Source organism: Oncorhynchus kisutch, linkage group LG1 (assembly GCF_002021735.2).
Source record: "Oncorhynchus kisutch isolate 150728-3 linkage group LG1, Okis_V2, whole genome shotgun sequence".
In the NCBI taxonomy this organism is placed as follows: Eukaryota; Metazoa; Chordata; class Actinopteri; order Salmoniformes; family Salmonidae; genus Oncorhynchus; species Oncorhynchus kisutch.
Genome location: NC_034174.2, coordinates 70,496,349 through 70,512,695, shown reverse-complemented (window position 1 = coordinate 70,512,695; position 16,347 = coordinate 70,496,349). Strand labels below are relative to the sequence as shown.

Here is a 16,347-nt window from a genome sequence, read left to right as displayed (position 1 = left end):
AATCGCTTCCTTTTAGGTAAAAACATAATAAGCACATGAACAACTTCTCTCCTCCTCTCTCTCCTCCCTCCTCCCTCCCTCAGGACGCTGCACCAGCAGTTTGAGAGTTACAAGGAGCAGGTGCGTCGCATCGGCGTGGAGACACGGCGCCAGCAGCAGGGCCAGCACAAGGACGACGCCCCCCACCTGCGGCATCTGCCGCAAGACCAAGTTCGCCGACGGCTGCGGACACCACTGCTCCTACTGCCAGACCAGATTCTGCGCCCGCTGCGGCGGACGCGTCTCCCTGCGCTCCAACAACGTGAGAAGCTGTTAAGAATCCCTGCCTCCACCCCTTCTTCTTCCTTCCATCCCTTCCCTCCGTCTCCGTTACCCCCCCCCCCCCCCCCCCCTCATCTCTTCCCCTTGTTCATTTGTTTTGTCAAGACGACTGCTTTTATGTTGTCTGTGTTGGCGGCTGGGGCTCTGTCACACTTTGGTCGGTCAAAGTGTATTGGAGTTGTTGTTGGAGCTTCAATCCATCCTCAGGTGTGTCACACTTTTGCAAAATAGCGACCCTGTAATATAAACCCTAGGAGCACCTAGTATGTAGTCCTTTACACAGAATGGACAAGCTGCCAACCAGAAACACTATTCAGCGTTTACAGTATTGACACATACGCTGCAGTTCTGCTCAACATTCCTGTAAATAAGACAGTCACATTCCCCAGAGCCCAAACCTTGTGAATGATACAGCGTTGGTTCTAGTTGATTTAGTCTAGCTCCCCAGTGCCAGAGGATGCGTGCGGTATGAGATGCGGCGTTGTCCATACTCACCACATGTGGGCGTTATTTTAAGCCCACCCCATCCCATCTGGGCCCCTCTCCATCTCCTGTCCGGCCCAAGAGAGAGGCCCTCCTCCTGGGTATCTTACCCGACTGTGGGCCCTGGTCCCTGGACCTGCTGGGTGCCAATCTGTTCCAGATCCGCTAGGCCCAGCTGGAACCCAGACTCACACAGAGAGCAGGACACAGGATCAAACTTTGGCTCAGACTTTGGACTTATTATGGGATAATTACATTAAATTAATTATGTATAATGATACCCGGCCACTAGTAGTGTTGTCTCTATTAGATATTCCATCAATATGGAACTAATACTACAGTGAAATAATGGGCTAGGAACTCAAATCAATAGTAAAGTATGCCAAGAATTAGTTTGAGCACTATTGCAGTTTATTTCAAAGGTATTTTGAAGTAACATCTCTCATTGGGCAGAGAAAACAATTCTGTGTAGGTTTGAGTCAGTATTAGTGTGTGTGTCTGTGTATCAGTGTCAGTATTTATGGTGTATTTATGGGTACTTTTGTGTAGGCTGTAATCTATGTGTGTAAGGGTATTTTTGTGTAGTTTGCTGTTGTATTGTGTGCGTATTACAGCCTGTGTGTGTAGGCAGTGTAGACTGGAGAGATGGCTTCTGACCGGCGCTCTCTCAAGTGGTACTTCCTTCCTTGATCCCCCATCCTACTCCCCCCTCTATCTCCAGCCAAGCAGAATAACAGGATTAGTTGACATTTAAAAACTTTGTTTTATTACATAAAACTCTCCCTCCTTTTCATGTTTGCCGGTTTAGTACAACACGTCTGTGTACCTCATGTCAAATTTAAGCCCGAGCACTTCATGTATCTCTCCAGTGCTGAGTTGGTCAAAACAGACATTTGTTTGACAGGGCGGATGCTAAGCAAGTTTCCTTACATTACTTCCGTTTGTGTCACTCATGTCAAAAAGGCTCAACTCTTTGCATTACTTAAAAATGTGCTCTCAAACCTCTGTATAATATCAGCCAGTAGTCTTGAAAGTGGTGCTCACGAGTCCCCGTTTTTTACAAACTTCAAATTGTTTCCTTTCAAATGGTATCAAGAATATGTATATCCTTGCTTCAGGTCCTGAGCTACAGGCAGTTAGATTTGGGTATGTAATTTTAGCCTAAAATTGAAAAAAGGGTCCAATCTTTAATTTAGCAGCAGCTTTAATGTATTTTTCCAGACCTGCGAGTTAAAATGATATGAATCTATCAAACTATAAATTGGTTCTACAGGATTCATGTTCAGTAAATGTTCAGTATATACAGTAACACTGTATATACAAAAGTATGCGGACACCCCTTCAAATTAGTGGATTCGGCTATTTCACCCACACCCGTTGCTGACAGGTGCATAAAATTGAGCGCACAGCCATGCAATCTCCATAGACAAACATTGGCAGTAGAATGGCCTTACTGAAGAGCTCATTGACTTTCAATGTGGCACCATCATATGATGCCACCTTTCCAACAAGTCAGTTTGTCAAATATTTTGCCCTACTAGAGCTTCCCCGTTCAACTGTAACTGCTGTTATTGTGAAGTGGAAACATCTAGGAGCAACAACGTCTCAGCCGCGAAGTGGTAGGCCACACAAGCTCACAGAATGGGACCGAGTACTGGAGTATGCTGTGCATAAAAATCGTCTGTCCTCGGTTGCGTTCTCACTACCGCGTTCCAAACTGCCTCTGGAAACAATGTCAGCATGAACTGTTTGTCGGGAGTTTCATGAAATGGGTTTCCATGGCTGAGCAGGCGCACGCTAGCCTAAGATCACCATGCGCAATGCCAAGCGCCGGCTGGAGTGCTGTACAGCTTGCCGCCATTGGACTCTGGAGCAAATCAAAATCAAATCAAATTTATTTGTATAGCCCTTCGTACATCAGCTGATATCTCAAAGTGCTGTACAGAAACCGTGCTGTACAGTGGAAACGAGTTCTCTGTAGTGATGAATTGCGCTTCACCATCTGGCAGTCCAACGGACAAATCTGGGTTTGGCGGATGCCAGGAGAATGCTACCTCCCCCAATGCATAGTGCCAACTGTAAAGTTTGGTGGAGGAGGAATAATGGTCTGGGGCTGTGTTTCATGGTTAGGACTAGGCCCCTTAGTTCCAGTGAAGGGAAATCTTAAAGCAACAATGACATTATAGATGATTCTGTGCTTCCAACTTTGTGGCAACAGTTTGGGAAAGGCCCTTTCCTGTTTCAGCATGACAATGCCCCCGGTCCGCACAGAAATGGTTTGTCAAGGTCAGTGTGGAAGAACTTGATTGGCCTGCAGAGAGCCCTGACCTCAACCCCATCGAACACTTTCCAACATCTAGTGGAAAGCCTTCCCAGAAGAGTGGAGGCTGTAATAGCAGCAAAGGGGGGACCAACTCCATATTAATGCCCATGATTTTGGAATGAGCAGTTCGACAGCAGGTGTCCACATACTTTTGGTCATGTTGTGCAGGTGCAGCTTGTTCATTGTAGTTAAACAAAATTGATATTTGACTCAAAATGCCCTCAATCATAATCAGATGTGTTGACTTCTATACTAGCAGCATATAAGTCACAGTAACTCACAAAACATTGATATTGTCGTGATAAACCGCGATTCACCCTGTGCCGAATAATCACATTCCCAAAATCGACACAGAGACACGATGCAGTACACAGCATTGTCCTGCAGAAGGCATTACAGTTGCATGGTGATGCCCGACACAATCTGTGCCACCCACTCATTTTGGTATTACTGAACCTCTCCCTTCTCCCCAGCCTGTCCTCATAGTCATGTTGTGTTATAAAAGTCACATTTCTGTGTCTATAATACCTCACCAAGCAGCAGATATTAAAAGCAGGGTCTGTATTCCTAAAAAAAAACTCAGAGTGCTGATCTAAGGTCAGGCCCCCCCCTGTCTGTATAAACATATTCATTATGATTTGAAAGGGAAAACTTATCCTAGATCAGCAAACTTATCCTAGATGCTATTTAAATTCAGGCTCATATACTGATTGGAAGTTGACGTGCACTACCTTTCAAAAGGGGTCACTTAGAAATGTCCTTGTTTTTGAAAGAAAAGCTAATTTTTTGTTCATTAAAATAACATCAAATTGATCATTAATACAGTGTAGACATTGTTAATGTTGTAAATGACTATTGGAGCTGGAAAAGGCTGACTACGCCTATATCTACATAGGCGTAGAGGACCATTAGCAGCAACCATCACTCCTGTGTTCCAATGGCATGTTGTGTTAGCTAATCCAAGTTGATCATTTTAAAAGGCTAATTGATCATTAGAAAACCCTTTTGCAATTATGTCAGCACAACTGAAAACTGTTGTCCTGATTAAAGAAGCAATAAAACTGGCCTTCTTTAGACTAGTTGAGTATCTGGAGCATCAGCATTAGTGGGTTCAATTACAGGCTCAAAATGTCCAGAAACAAAGAGCTTTCCTCTGAAATTCATCCGTTTATTCTTGTTCTGAGAAATGAAGGCTATTCTATGTGAGAAATTGCCAAGAAACTGAAGATCTCATACAACGCTGTGTACTATTCCTTTCTCAGAGCAGCGCAAACTGGCTCTAACCAGAATAGAAAGAGGAGTGGAGGCCCCGGTGCACAACTGAGCAAGAGGACAAGTACATTAGAGGGTCTAGTTTGAGAAACAGACACCTCACAAGTCCTCAACTGGCAGCTTCATTAAATAGTACCCGCAAAACACCAGTCTCAACGTCAACAGTGAAGAGGCGACTCCGGGATGCTGGCCTTCTAGGCAGAGTTCCTCTGTCCAGTGTCTGTGTTCTTTTGCCCATCTTAATCTTTTCTTTTTATTGGCCAGTCTGAGATATGTCTTTTTCTTTGCTACTCTGCCTAGAAGGCATGATCAACTTGGATTAGCTGACACAACGTGCCATCGGAACACAGGAGTGATGGTTGCTGATAATGGGCTTCTGTACGCCTATGTAGATATTCCATAAAACATTAGCTGTTTCCAGCTACAATAGTCATTTACGACATTAACTATGTCTACACTGTATTTCTGATCAATCCGGTGTTATTGTAATGGACAAAAAATGTGCTTTTCTTTCAAAAACAAGGACATTTCTAAGTGACCCCAAACCTTTGAATGGTAGTGTATATATTGTATTGTAAGCTAGACAGGAAGTTATATATAGGGTTGTGTAAGATGATGTATCATGTTGCTCTTCTTGTCCCCATTTCCTGCTCCTCCATGACAATGTGACACAAAGGTCATGTGTCATGCCGACGTCACATGACTGATATGTCGAGTCATGCACGTTTGCTGTCAAACGCCGTCTGTGTTTCACCACTGTTGCCCGTCTTACAGGTTGTGTATCACTGAATAGACTGTGTATCAAAAGTGTGTATTGGGAATTTTGCTCATGTGTATTAACAAACCTTTACACCATTCCCTCACTCCCTTTTTCTCTTTCTCTTTTTCCTCCCTCCCTTCTCATGTTCCATGAACCTATATTTGACCTCTGTCTCTCTTCCTCTGTCCACTCCTCCACTGCATCCCTCTATCCTTCCCTCCGCTTCCTCCACTCCCTCCCTCACTTCCTTTTCACTTTCTCACTGCTACCTGGACTACATGCCACTACAGGAGGACAAAGTGGTTAGCATCTTTTCTGTGCTCTCTACTGTACTGTGAATATAACCTATGTGTCCCTTTGAAAATCCCCCAATGGCTGCGTTCCAATCCCAAAGTTTTGACCCCCTTCCCTCCTGCCCTGTAGACTTCCCCTTTTAAGTGGACTGGATTTGTGTGAGTGATATGGCATAAACTACTGCAGTTCTATGCCAAGCCTTTTTTTGCTGTTGGCAAGGTCGAGGTATATTCCTTTGTTACTAAAAACCTAGCTCACACAAATCCAAGAAGTGGGTGTCCACAAAGGCTGAAGTGAAGGCAGTAAGTTATCAGATTGGAACGCGGCCAAAGCGGTCAAATCCACCTATGGATTAATGACTTAAACCGAACAGAATGATTCCCGGACAGTTCAGTCCAGGCTAGCTTTTCTCTAATACTTAAAGGTTAGCCGTTATCCTTGGACTTCCACACACATACTGTATCTGTCTGTAGTCCAGATTCCAGACTCTGGGCATTGGCAGATACAGTGATGGAGACCATTTTGCCTTGAGTAGAAATAAATACGATTAGATACTATCTCTGTCTACCACTATGGTATTTTACCATGGACTTCCCCAAGCATATCTGCCTGTAGTCCAGTCCACACTAATATGGACATTGGTAGTGCAGTACTAGAGACTGTTTTATCTTCAGTAAGGATATCTGGGTAAAAACGTTGACTAATTCTGCATCCATTGTCTGTCTCTTCCTCTTGCAAAGTGTCTCATAGTGAAGGAAAGGGTAAGGCCTGCTGGGTAATGGAGTTTTTGCATGGGTCACTATAACTGTAGTTTTTTAATGTCACACTTCAGCTGCAATTTGGGAAGTGGGCGAGCATGAGCCATGCCTGGCTGTCTGGGTGGGCATTTCTAGACACCCCTGGATGGGCACCCCCTTTACACAACTCCTCTCTCTATGGCTGTGGGCATGGCTGTGCCAGGGGGAACTGGGTATAATATACAAGATAGGGGGAACAATGGGGTACAAGGGCACAGGGTGTTTGTTGGGGGGTACAAGGGCACAGGGTGTTTGTTGGCACGCAGAAGCACCTTATCTTACTATAAGACCCTTGTGACTGCAGAGGGAATGTGCACACTTATGCCCGTGCATGCTTTACCTGCCTGTCTGTGATGAGCATACAGACCAGCCCGTGCCACAGGGAGACGGGAGGGGAGGCCGAGGCTGGGTTCCAATTTGTACACTTGCCACCTTCCCCTCTGTACTTGTCCACTCCAAGTAAGGAGAAAACAACCAAAAATCCTTTTGCTCGATTGGAGCTTTTAAAGCACAGTTTTGCTCACAAGCGTCCTATCTTTTCAGATTCGGATCTGAGGGGAAGTCGACAGGGGCAGAGGGGAAGGATGCAAGTCTTTGGATTGGACCCTGCGGCTGCTTAAGACAGTGGACTGGGGTCAGGGGGTGGAGGGTGTAGGCTAGGACCCCATTCCTAGTCCCTCATAGCCCCTCGCCTCTCCCTGTCAGCATCTGTCAGTGTTGTCTACGTACAAATATCAAGACTTCCACACCTCTTAGCCCAGCTAACAGACTTACACGGTCACTGTTACAGACGTCCACACCTCTTAGCCCAGCTAACAGACTTACACGGTCACTGTTACAGACGTCCACACCTCTTAGCCCAGCTAACAGACTTACACGGTCACTGTTACAGACGTCCACACCTCTTAGCCCAGCTAACAGACTTACACGGTCACTGTTACAGACATCCACACCTCTTAGCCCAGCTAACAGACTTACACGGTCACTGTTACAGACGTCCACACCTCTTAGCCCAGCTAACAGACTTACACGGTCACTGTTACAGACGTCCACACCTCTTAGCCCAGCTAACAGACTTACACGGTCACTGTTACAGACGTCCACACCTCTTAGCCCAGCTAACAGACTTACACGGTCACTGTTACAGACGTCCACACCTCTTAGCCCAGCTAACAGACTTACACGGTCACTGTTACAGTACATGCCAAGCCTTTAAATCAAAGCCCCTGGGTTCGTCCCTTTGTGTGTGTGTCTGTTTGATCATTTCTGTGTTAATTCACTGCAGCGTGTGGGTTGTCTATGTTTCCAACGGGTATTTCATTCAATTGTGGTAGATATGACTCATTCTCAGAGACACTGTTTGGTTAACCTCCACAGTTTCTTCAGTTGACGCCTCAAGGAACATGAATCTTGGAATAACGCATATTTTATAGTGTAAATAAGGGTCAAATGACATTTATTTCATCATATTATGATACAATCACAGTTTAAATGTACGATTTACACAAATAAAACAATTTGTCATGTTATATTCTTCACAGACAGAGACTAGTTAGTCCCCGCGAGTCTAGTTGCTTTTGCCTTGGTGTATTAATTGCAGAGTGATTGTTTGTGTGTTTATTGTCATCTCCAGATGGCTGCGAGAGAAAGAAAGCGCGCGCGAGAGAAAGAGAGAGATAGAGAGGGAATGAGCGAATCAGAGCCAATCCACTCCACTCCACTCCTCTTCCTGTAGTGGAGACCCACATACACACACTAATGTACACAGACACAAATATGCAAACACCTCTTTTAAGGCTTGGACAAACCAGACGCACGCACAGACATACACACTCACACCGGACACACACATACACACACACCAACTCTCCCACTCCCACACGGCATCAAGCCGACACTGCACTTTTTACAGGAAGGGAATGCACTTCATAATCTCTGTCAGGTTTCTCAGCATTGGATGACTAACCCAGCGGTCTGCCATGAAACATTACTGTAATGCCTTGTATAAAATAACAATAGCGGTAACAGTAACTGTATTAGTGAACAGTTCCAGGATCAGTTTGGGGTTACAGAAAGGCCTATACAAACACTATGGGATAATAATACTAGAAGGGATTCTGTTGTGTCCTTAGCAGTATTGGCTTCCATAGGGTAGAATGCCATTCAATCTAACACTGAACTGTCTTGTAGTTCACGGGGCTCGGCTGCAGACGGAAGCCAAGACCTATTCCTAGTTGATCTATAGCCTTATTTACACAAATGGAGCATTGTCGTGTTTTGTGGTGGTCTTTCTTCCTCGTCTGTAGGACTTAACATTCCCTGACGGATGGTCGTTTTCTGCCAGGCGCCGCTGCCGCCCCATATGTCAATCTGTCGTTGGAGGCTGTATTGAGCGCGCTCACTGAACACTTTCCTCTCCATTCCACCACCCCGGGCCTCCATCTATACCACCCAGTTAATAAGGAAAAAGACGACGTTTGCAGAATTCCCAGCTATTCCCGCCGCCGCCGCGCCCGGTGTTACTGTCGCTTTCCCCACACCTCCCTGATTTGGCAACAGAAACGGATGGATAGAGCGTCTGAGATGGAGATGATGGAGGGGTGTGGGGTAGAAAAGAGCCTGGTGATTAATGACGGCTGTAAGATGTCGCCATTCGTCAAGTCGGTCTGCCTCGTCAGGTGGGTTGCTGGTACGAGGAAGGTGGTGGTTTGTAAGGCAACGCAGGTTGTGTGGGATTGAGGTTGTTCTAACGTTGGTTAAACGTTGTGTTTTGTTTTTCGCTGTTTCAGTCAAACTTTTTTGCTAGTGCCTGCTGCTGACATGGCTCTCTGTACTCAATGACTTGGTAACCATGGTGAACTGTATTCTGTTAGGCAGGGTGAGATTGGTGCAGTTACCTGTTAGAAATGGCATTGCTCATACTCACGACACACACATGCACGCACGCACGCACACACACACACACACACACACACACACACACACACACACACACACACACACACACACACACACACACACACACACACACACACACACACACACATTGCACATATCCATCACACAATCCAGGAACGTAGGGCCTAATCATTCCAGCTCAGGATTATTCGGTGTGTGTGTGTGTGAGAGTGCGCGTGTGTGTGCGTGTTTCTCTCCCACACAGAATACACACAGGTTTTAGTGGCCTACTCTCTCCTCTGCGTAGGTTTGAGACCATGTAAAACACGGACGGAGGTGTGGCTTTAGAAAAAGAGATACATTTTCTTTACTTTTAGATCCCTTTAGGGTGGACAGTGCGTGTGTGTTTTCTCAAGTCGGTCTGCTGCGTCAGGCGGGTTAGCGGTACGAGGAAGGTGGTGGGTTGTTAGGCAACGCAGGATGTGTGGGATTGAGGTTGTTGTAACGTTGGTTAAATGTTGTATTTTGGCTTTTGCGGTTTGTGTTTTTTTACAGTCAAACTTTTTTGACAGGACCTGCCGCTGACATGGTTTAAAACTGTCATAAACATGACTTAAGACCTGTCATTTGTTGTCGTGTCCTTTAATGACTAATCCAGGTGTGACTGGGTAGATATGTGTTAGTTAGTCTTGTAGCCCGTATAAGGGTCTTTAGTTTGTTTGAGGATGAGGATCTATTATGTTCATACAGTTCTTTTAGCTGCCCACTAACTTGCTGTTCCCAGTCTTGGCATTGTTAGTACAATCTCTCTCTCTCTCTCTCTCTCTCTCTCTCTCTCTCTGTCTCTGTCTCTCTCTCTCTCTGTCTCTCCCTCGCTCTCTGTACTCAATGACTTGGTTACCATGGTGAACTGCATTCTGTTAGGCAGGGTGAGATTGGTGCAGCAATACATTAGAAATGGCACTGCTCATACTCAAGACACTCACACACACATTGGTTTTACTGTCGTGGTGGAGACGGAACAGTTGATTTCCATTCAAAATCCTATTTTGGTCTGTGTTAGGAACCCCACCCTATTGTGTGACACATGTAATATGTGCTGCTTAAGTATGGTTAGTGTGTGATGGCAGCCAATCAGATGGCTCGCTCAAGAAGTAGCCCACTGTGGTGTCACCTCCAGTTCATCGCACTGCGTCCTGTGGAGCGCCATGTGTGTGTGTGTGTGTGTGTGTGTGTGTGTGTGTGTGTGTGTGTGTGTGTGTGTGTGTGTGTGTGTGTGTGTGTGTGTGTGTGTGTGTGTGTGTGTGTGTGTGTGTGGACCGTATTTCCTTGTGTGCGTGCTGCTTGAATACGATCTCCTTCAAGGATTAACCATCGGATTCATTTATTTCGTCTTCCTCAGCCTTGAGAAAAAAAATGTGTGAAGTTAAACTGAACCTTTTTCCTTCGTCAGTTCTTTGCTATAGAGTCTAAATTGTTAACATTTCTTACTCTTCTCTTTGAGACACATGCAAATATTAACCGCATCCCTGAGATGGATATTTGAAATGATGGCCTTAATACTGTCACTATAGGCCTACCTAATATATACTTTACACTCCCGGCCTAATAAAAAGGGATTTCCCAGAATGCACACTGAATGATTGCTAATGATAATGATAATCACCAAACAGCAGAATAATTAAGGGGAGGGAGTATAAGGGGTATGGTTTAGCGGTAGCATAGCCCACCAGCCTTGCGGACGGCTGCTATCTGAAACCGGCTTGTCCTGACTGATGATGATGTTGAATAATGGTGAGGAGCTGAAGGGATTAGCTGCGGTCTACTCTAATCTAACCTGCCTGAGAACACAGAGGGAGAGAGAGAGAGTGTGTGTGTGTGTGTGTGTGTGTGTGTGTGTGTGTGTGTGTGTGTGTGTGTGTGTGTGTGTGTGTGTGTGTGTGTGTGTGTGTGTGTGTGTGTGTGTGTGTGTGTGTGTGTGTGTGTGAGAGAGAGAGAGAGAGAGAGAGAGAGAGAGAGAGAGAGAGAGAGAGAGAGAGAGAGAGAGAGACTATGTGAGTGATTTAGAGTAAGAGCGAGAGAGAGAGAGAGAGAGAGAGAGAGAGAGAGAGAGAATGTGTGTGTGAGTGAGTAACAGAGAGAGAGAGAGAGAGAGAGAGAGAATGTGTGTGTGAGTGAGTAACAGAGAGAGAGAGAGAGAGAGAGAGAGAATGTGTGTGTGAGTGAGTAACAGAGAGAGAGAGAGAGAGAGAGAGAGAGAGAGAATGTGTGTGTGAGTGAGTAAGAGAGAGAGAGAATGTGTGTGTGAGTGAGTAAGAGAGAGAGAGAGAGAGAGAGGGAGAGATTGTATGTACTGTACATATGTGGATGTGTGTATTAGAACAACTGCATGTGTGTGTGTGTCCAGCTCAACAGCTGTGGGCCACAGCTGCACACAGCTGATTTACTTTAGATTAGTGTGGCCTGGAGCCAAACAGAGGATTCAATCAGGGTACTGTACGCACGATGCGCGCCGGTTTGCTAAAAAGCTAACTGCACGCAGACTGCTAAACTAACTGCTAAACTAACTGTCCATTCGACCAACCCTCCATCAAAGAGCAGGTTTCACAGAAGGTTGCGTTTTGGGATGCAAACAAAGACTTCTAAACAACAGCTTCCCGCCATTTTGGATTTGTACCATCGTTCTAGACCGTGGGATTATACACTCGAGAAGAGATAAATCTGTTTTTCTGTGCGTTGGGAGGGTGGCGATTTTCAGTAGCCATGGCTACATGTGAGTATGGAACCTTTCTTTGATGTTGTTCCATTTGGGGTTGTTGTTCGTTGGACGGTCAAATAGCTGACTTGAGTTGACCAATGATTTCTATCAACAGTAGACCATTTGTATATATTTATTATTATTGGGGTGGCAGGTAGCCTAGTGGTTAGAGCTTTGGACTTGTAACCGAAATGTTGCAACATCGCATCCCCGAGCTGAGAATGTAAAAATCTGTCTTCCAGCCCCTGAAAAAAGGCAGTTAACCCACTGTTCCTAGACCAGTTAACCCACTGTTCCTAGACCAGTTAACCCACTGTTCCTAGACCAGTTAACCCACTGTTCCTAGACCAGTTAACCCACTGTTCCTAGACCAGTTAACCCGCTGTTCCTAGACCAGTTAACCTGCTGTTCCTAGACCAGTTAACCCGCTGTTCCTAGACCAGTTAACCTTCTGTTCCTAACCCACTGTTCCTAGACCAGTTAACCCACTGTTCCTAGACCAGTTAACCCACTGTTCCTAGAACAGTTAACCCACTGTTCCTTGACCAGTTAACCCACTGTTCCTAGACCAGTTAACCCACTGTTCCTAACCCACTGTTCCTAGACCAGTTAACCCACTGTTCCTAGACCAGTTAACCCACTGTTCCTAGACCAGTTAACCCACTGTTCCTAACCCACTGTTCCTAGACCAGTTAACCCACTGTTCCTAGATCAGTTAACCCACTGTTCCTAACCCACTGTTCCTAGACCAGTTAACCCACTGTTCCTAGACCAGTTAACCCACTGTTCCTAACCCACTGTTCCTAGACCAGTTAACCCACTGTTCCTAGACCAGTTAACCCACTGTTCCTAGACCAGTTAACCCACTGTTCCTAACCCACTGTTCCTAGACCAGTTAACCCACTGTTCCTAGACCAGTTAACCCACTGTTCCTAGACCAGTTAACCCACTGTTCCTAACCCACTGTTCCTAGACCAGTTAACCCACTGTTCCTAGACCAGTTAACCCACTGTTCCTAACCCACTGTTCCTAGGCCGTCATTGAAAATAAGAATTTCTTCTTAACTGACTTGCCTAGTTAAATGATGAAAAAGTTTTATTTTATACTATTGTGAAGAGCAATCAGTAGATGTCCCTGTAAATCTGTGACTTGTCCTCTCAAATCATGGTCTTCCACAGTGTTAAGTTCAGATAGTTGTCAATTTCCTAGCTTTGATTTACGTCTTTTCTTCAGGGCCTATACTGTAACCAGTTATTGAATTAGGAATGTTCTTCTGGGAACCTGTTGTGGAACGATAAATAGCTTTTGGTGGATAGTGGATATTGTAGCTGGCTGTCCTTGTTGGCCAGTTGATGTTCTGTGCCATCATCCGCTGTGGGAGATTAACAGCCTTGTCCGCCATAGGCAACAAGCTACTGCTTTCTCCATGGTAACGACATCCCATCCATATCAAGCCTACTCTGTTTAACTAGATACTGCGTTCATATTAGATCACCTTTACTACATTTGTAGCCTTGTAGAATATGTTGCATTTTCTCTAGTGGTAACAGTATTATTACAAATTTGTGATACACATTGAGATATTTCCTTATCTCAATGTGTAAGTAAAATGCCGTGATATTTCACAGAGGGCATTGTAACCTACAATGAGTGTATAAAACATTAAGAACACCTTCCTAATATTGATTTGCATCCTTAACAGCCTCAAACTGTTGAGCGTGTTGCAGTTCTTGACACAAACCGGTGTCCTTGGCACCTACTACCATACCCCGTTCAAAGGCACTTCAATATTTTATCTTGCCCATTCACCCTCTGAATGGCACACAAACACAATCCATGTCTCAGTTGTCTCAAGGCTTAAAAATCCTTCTTTAATCTGTCTTCTCCCCTTCAACTACACGGATTTAAGTGGATTTAACAAGTGACATCAATAAGGGATTATAGTCTTCACCTGGATTCACCTGGTCAGTCTATGTCATGGAAAGAGTTTTGTCTACTCAGTGTATGTTGGGATATCAGGCCCAGTTTTCCATGGAGAATGAACATAGTGAAACGGTGCACTCTGTCTCCCTCCATATCTGCAACCATGTGGCCTTTACTTTTTCATCTGCAGCAACCTGTAGGAGAAGGGAGGAAGAGGCTAAAGAGAGTGGAGGCTGGGGGAGGGAGGGGGGAGCGTGGGGAGGGAGGGGGAAGCATGGGGGAGGGGGAGCGTTGGGAGGGAGGGGGGAGCGTAGGGAGGGAGCGGGGAGTGTGGGGGAGGGGGGTGTTGGGAGGGAGGGGGGAGCGTGGGGGAGGGGGAGCATTGGGAGGGAGGGGGAGCGTGGGGGGGGGGAGTTGGGAGGGAGGGGGGAGCATGGGGGAGGGGGAGCGTGCGGGGGAGCGTAGGGGGGGAGGGGGGAGCGTGGGGGAGGGGGAGGGGGAGCGTTGGGAGGGAGGGGGAGCGTGGGGGGGTGGGGCGTGGGGGAGGGGGAGTGTAGGGAGGGAGGGTGGAGCGTGGGGAGGGAGGGGGAGCGTGGGCAGGGAGGGGAGATCGTAGGGGAGGGGGAGCGTGGGGGGGGGGGGAGCGTGAGGAGGGAGGGGGAGCGTGGGGGAGAGGAGGTTCTAGGGTATTTTAAGGAACCTTGATCCCCTGTCTGACAGATGAGCTATCACCAATGATGAGCTATCACCAATGATGAGCTATCACCAATGATGAGCTATCACCAATGATGAGCTATCACCAATGATGAGCTATCACCAATAGTCAATCAGAGTCAAGAGACTAAAATAATACATGAGAAAGAACATAACCCTGTGACTAATTAATACTTGCTTGTGTCTTACTAAGATCCTCTATCTGTCTGTGCCTGTTTGTAGTTCTGTCACCAGTCCTGCACTTCCCTTGCCTGTATAACAATGACCTGTTGTCTGTTGAAAATACTCCAAGCTAAAATACTCCAAGCTAAAATACTCCAAGCTAAAATACTCCAAGCTAAAATACTCCAAGCTAAGCTAACATTTCAGTGCCTCACGACTGAATCTGTTTTGCACATGGACTACAGATGACAGTTCCGTAAAAAGTGGACTGCAATGGATATATGACAACATCTGCAACCCCACGAGTCTTCTGATGCTAAACTCATAGAAATAGAATTAGATGACTATAGTATTGAGGTTTTACATAATATTATACATTCTCTGTCTAAGAGACAATGTTAGGGTCAATTCCATTTCAATTCAGTCAATTCAGGGTTTGCTTTTCAATTAAGAAAATAGGAATCGGAAATGGAATTGACCATGCTCTCTTTCTCTCTATAGATACAGGCTACTACTGCATACTGTACATGTATATAATATCTAACCTCCTCCTCTCCTCCTTCACCCCTGTAGGTAATGTGGGTATGCAACCTGTGCCGTAAGCAACAGGAGATCCTCACCAAATCGGGAGAATGGTTTTCGGGGCCGGGGACGAGGCAGATGAGCCTGGACGGCGGCCTGAATGCCCCGCCCACGGGGGGTGACACCCAACGGGGGGACAGGAAGCTACTCCGCTCCAGGTCCCAGGCCCCGCCCTCTTCCAGCGGTAACGCAGGGGCGGCGCCCGACGGAACGCATCATCCGCCAACGGTACCGGCCAAGGGAGCGTTGGACACCATGCCGGCGTCACGCGCTCGGAGCGAACCACCACGAGACAAGTAGGACATCGTGGACACAAACGCTCTAATCCCTTAAACACTTTCACCTGTCCTCTCACAACCCCTGCTTTCACCTCTCTGTCTGTAGAGGCTCAAACCAGAGTTTACGTCACTGTATTGGTTATCTAGGGGCCTGTTTTGATTGCTGATAGTACTTAGTATTGTTGTAAATGCCACTTTGTACAAGACTTTCTCTCATCCACTCTACTATTATCACCTCCCCTTAATCCCTTTGATTGTAAACACTTAAAGGAACAATCCACTCGAAAAGTATATTTTGGTTGTTGTTTTTTTACTTCATAAGATGCGTTTTGTATCATCGTGATGATGTGGCAAGTTACAATTAGCTTTTTGAAAGTCCTCTATCTTGAGAACTTGATTGCTGACATGCAAAACATTTTGGGACTGTATCAGAGTCTAGGTATTGAGTATCTTGACCTGGGCCTCTTAGATGATATGGTCGCTTTTATATTGGGTCTTTTTTTAAATTATTGTACAGTTGAGTCGTGTACAGGTTAGTCCTCTTTAATATGTTTGACTTTGTTGCGATTGGATGAATTAGGCTAATGCAGCATCTGTTTTGTCTAACAGGGTCTCGTTGACACCGTCAGTTTACACATGCAGCCTCATTTGTCTCGTTCAACATTGGACACACTTTGGTCATCTTTTTTTCCGCGTTTGACAGGAACTCAAATCCTCTGATGTTGGGAGTGACCCATTTTCGGTGTGTGTTGTGGTATATGGGTTGCAGCACTTGATTATTT

The 16,347-nt window shown here is 45.8% G+C and overlaps 1 protein-coding gene across 1 annotated transcript in view; it reads left to right on the top strand.

Annotated features, from left to right (window-relative positions):
• LOC109901498 (regulating synaptic membrane exocytosis protein 1-like) overlaps positions 1–16,347 on the top strand; it is a 105,622-nt gene that overhangs the window by 41,874 nt on the left and 47,401 nt on the right. Inside the window, 5 exon segments of the mRNA XM_031831521.1 lie at positions 84–180; positions 182–301; positions 5,450–5,461; positions 6,194–6,214; positions 15,279–15,583. Of these exon segments, the coding sequence (XP_031687381.1) occupies positions 84–180; positions 182–301; positions 5,450–5,461; positions 6,194–6,214; positions 15,279–15,583 (555 nt within the window).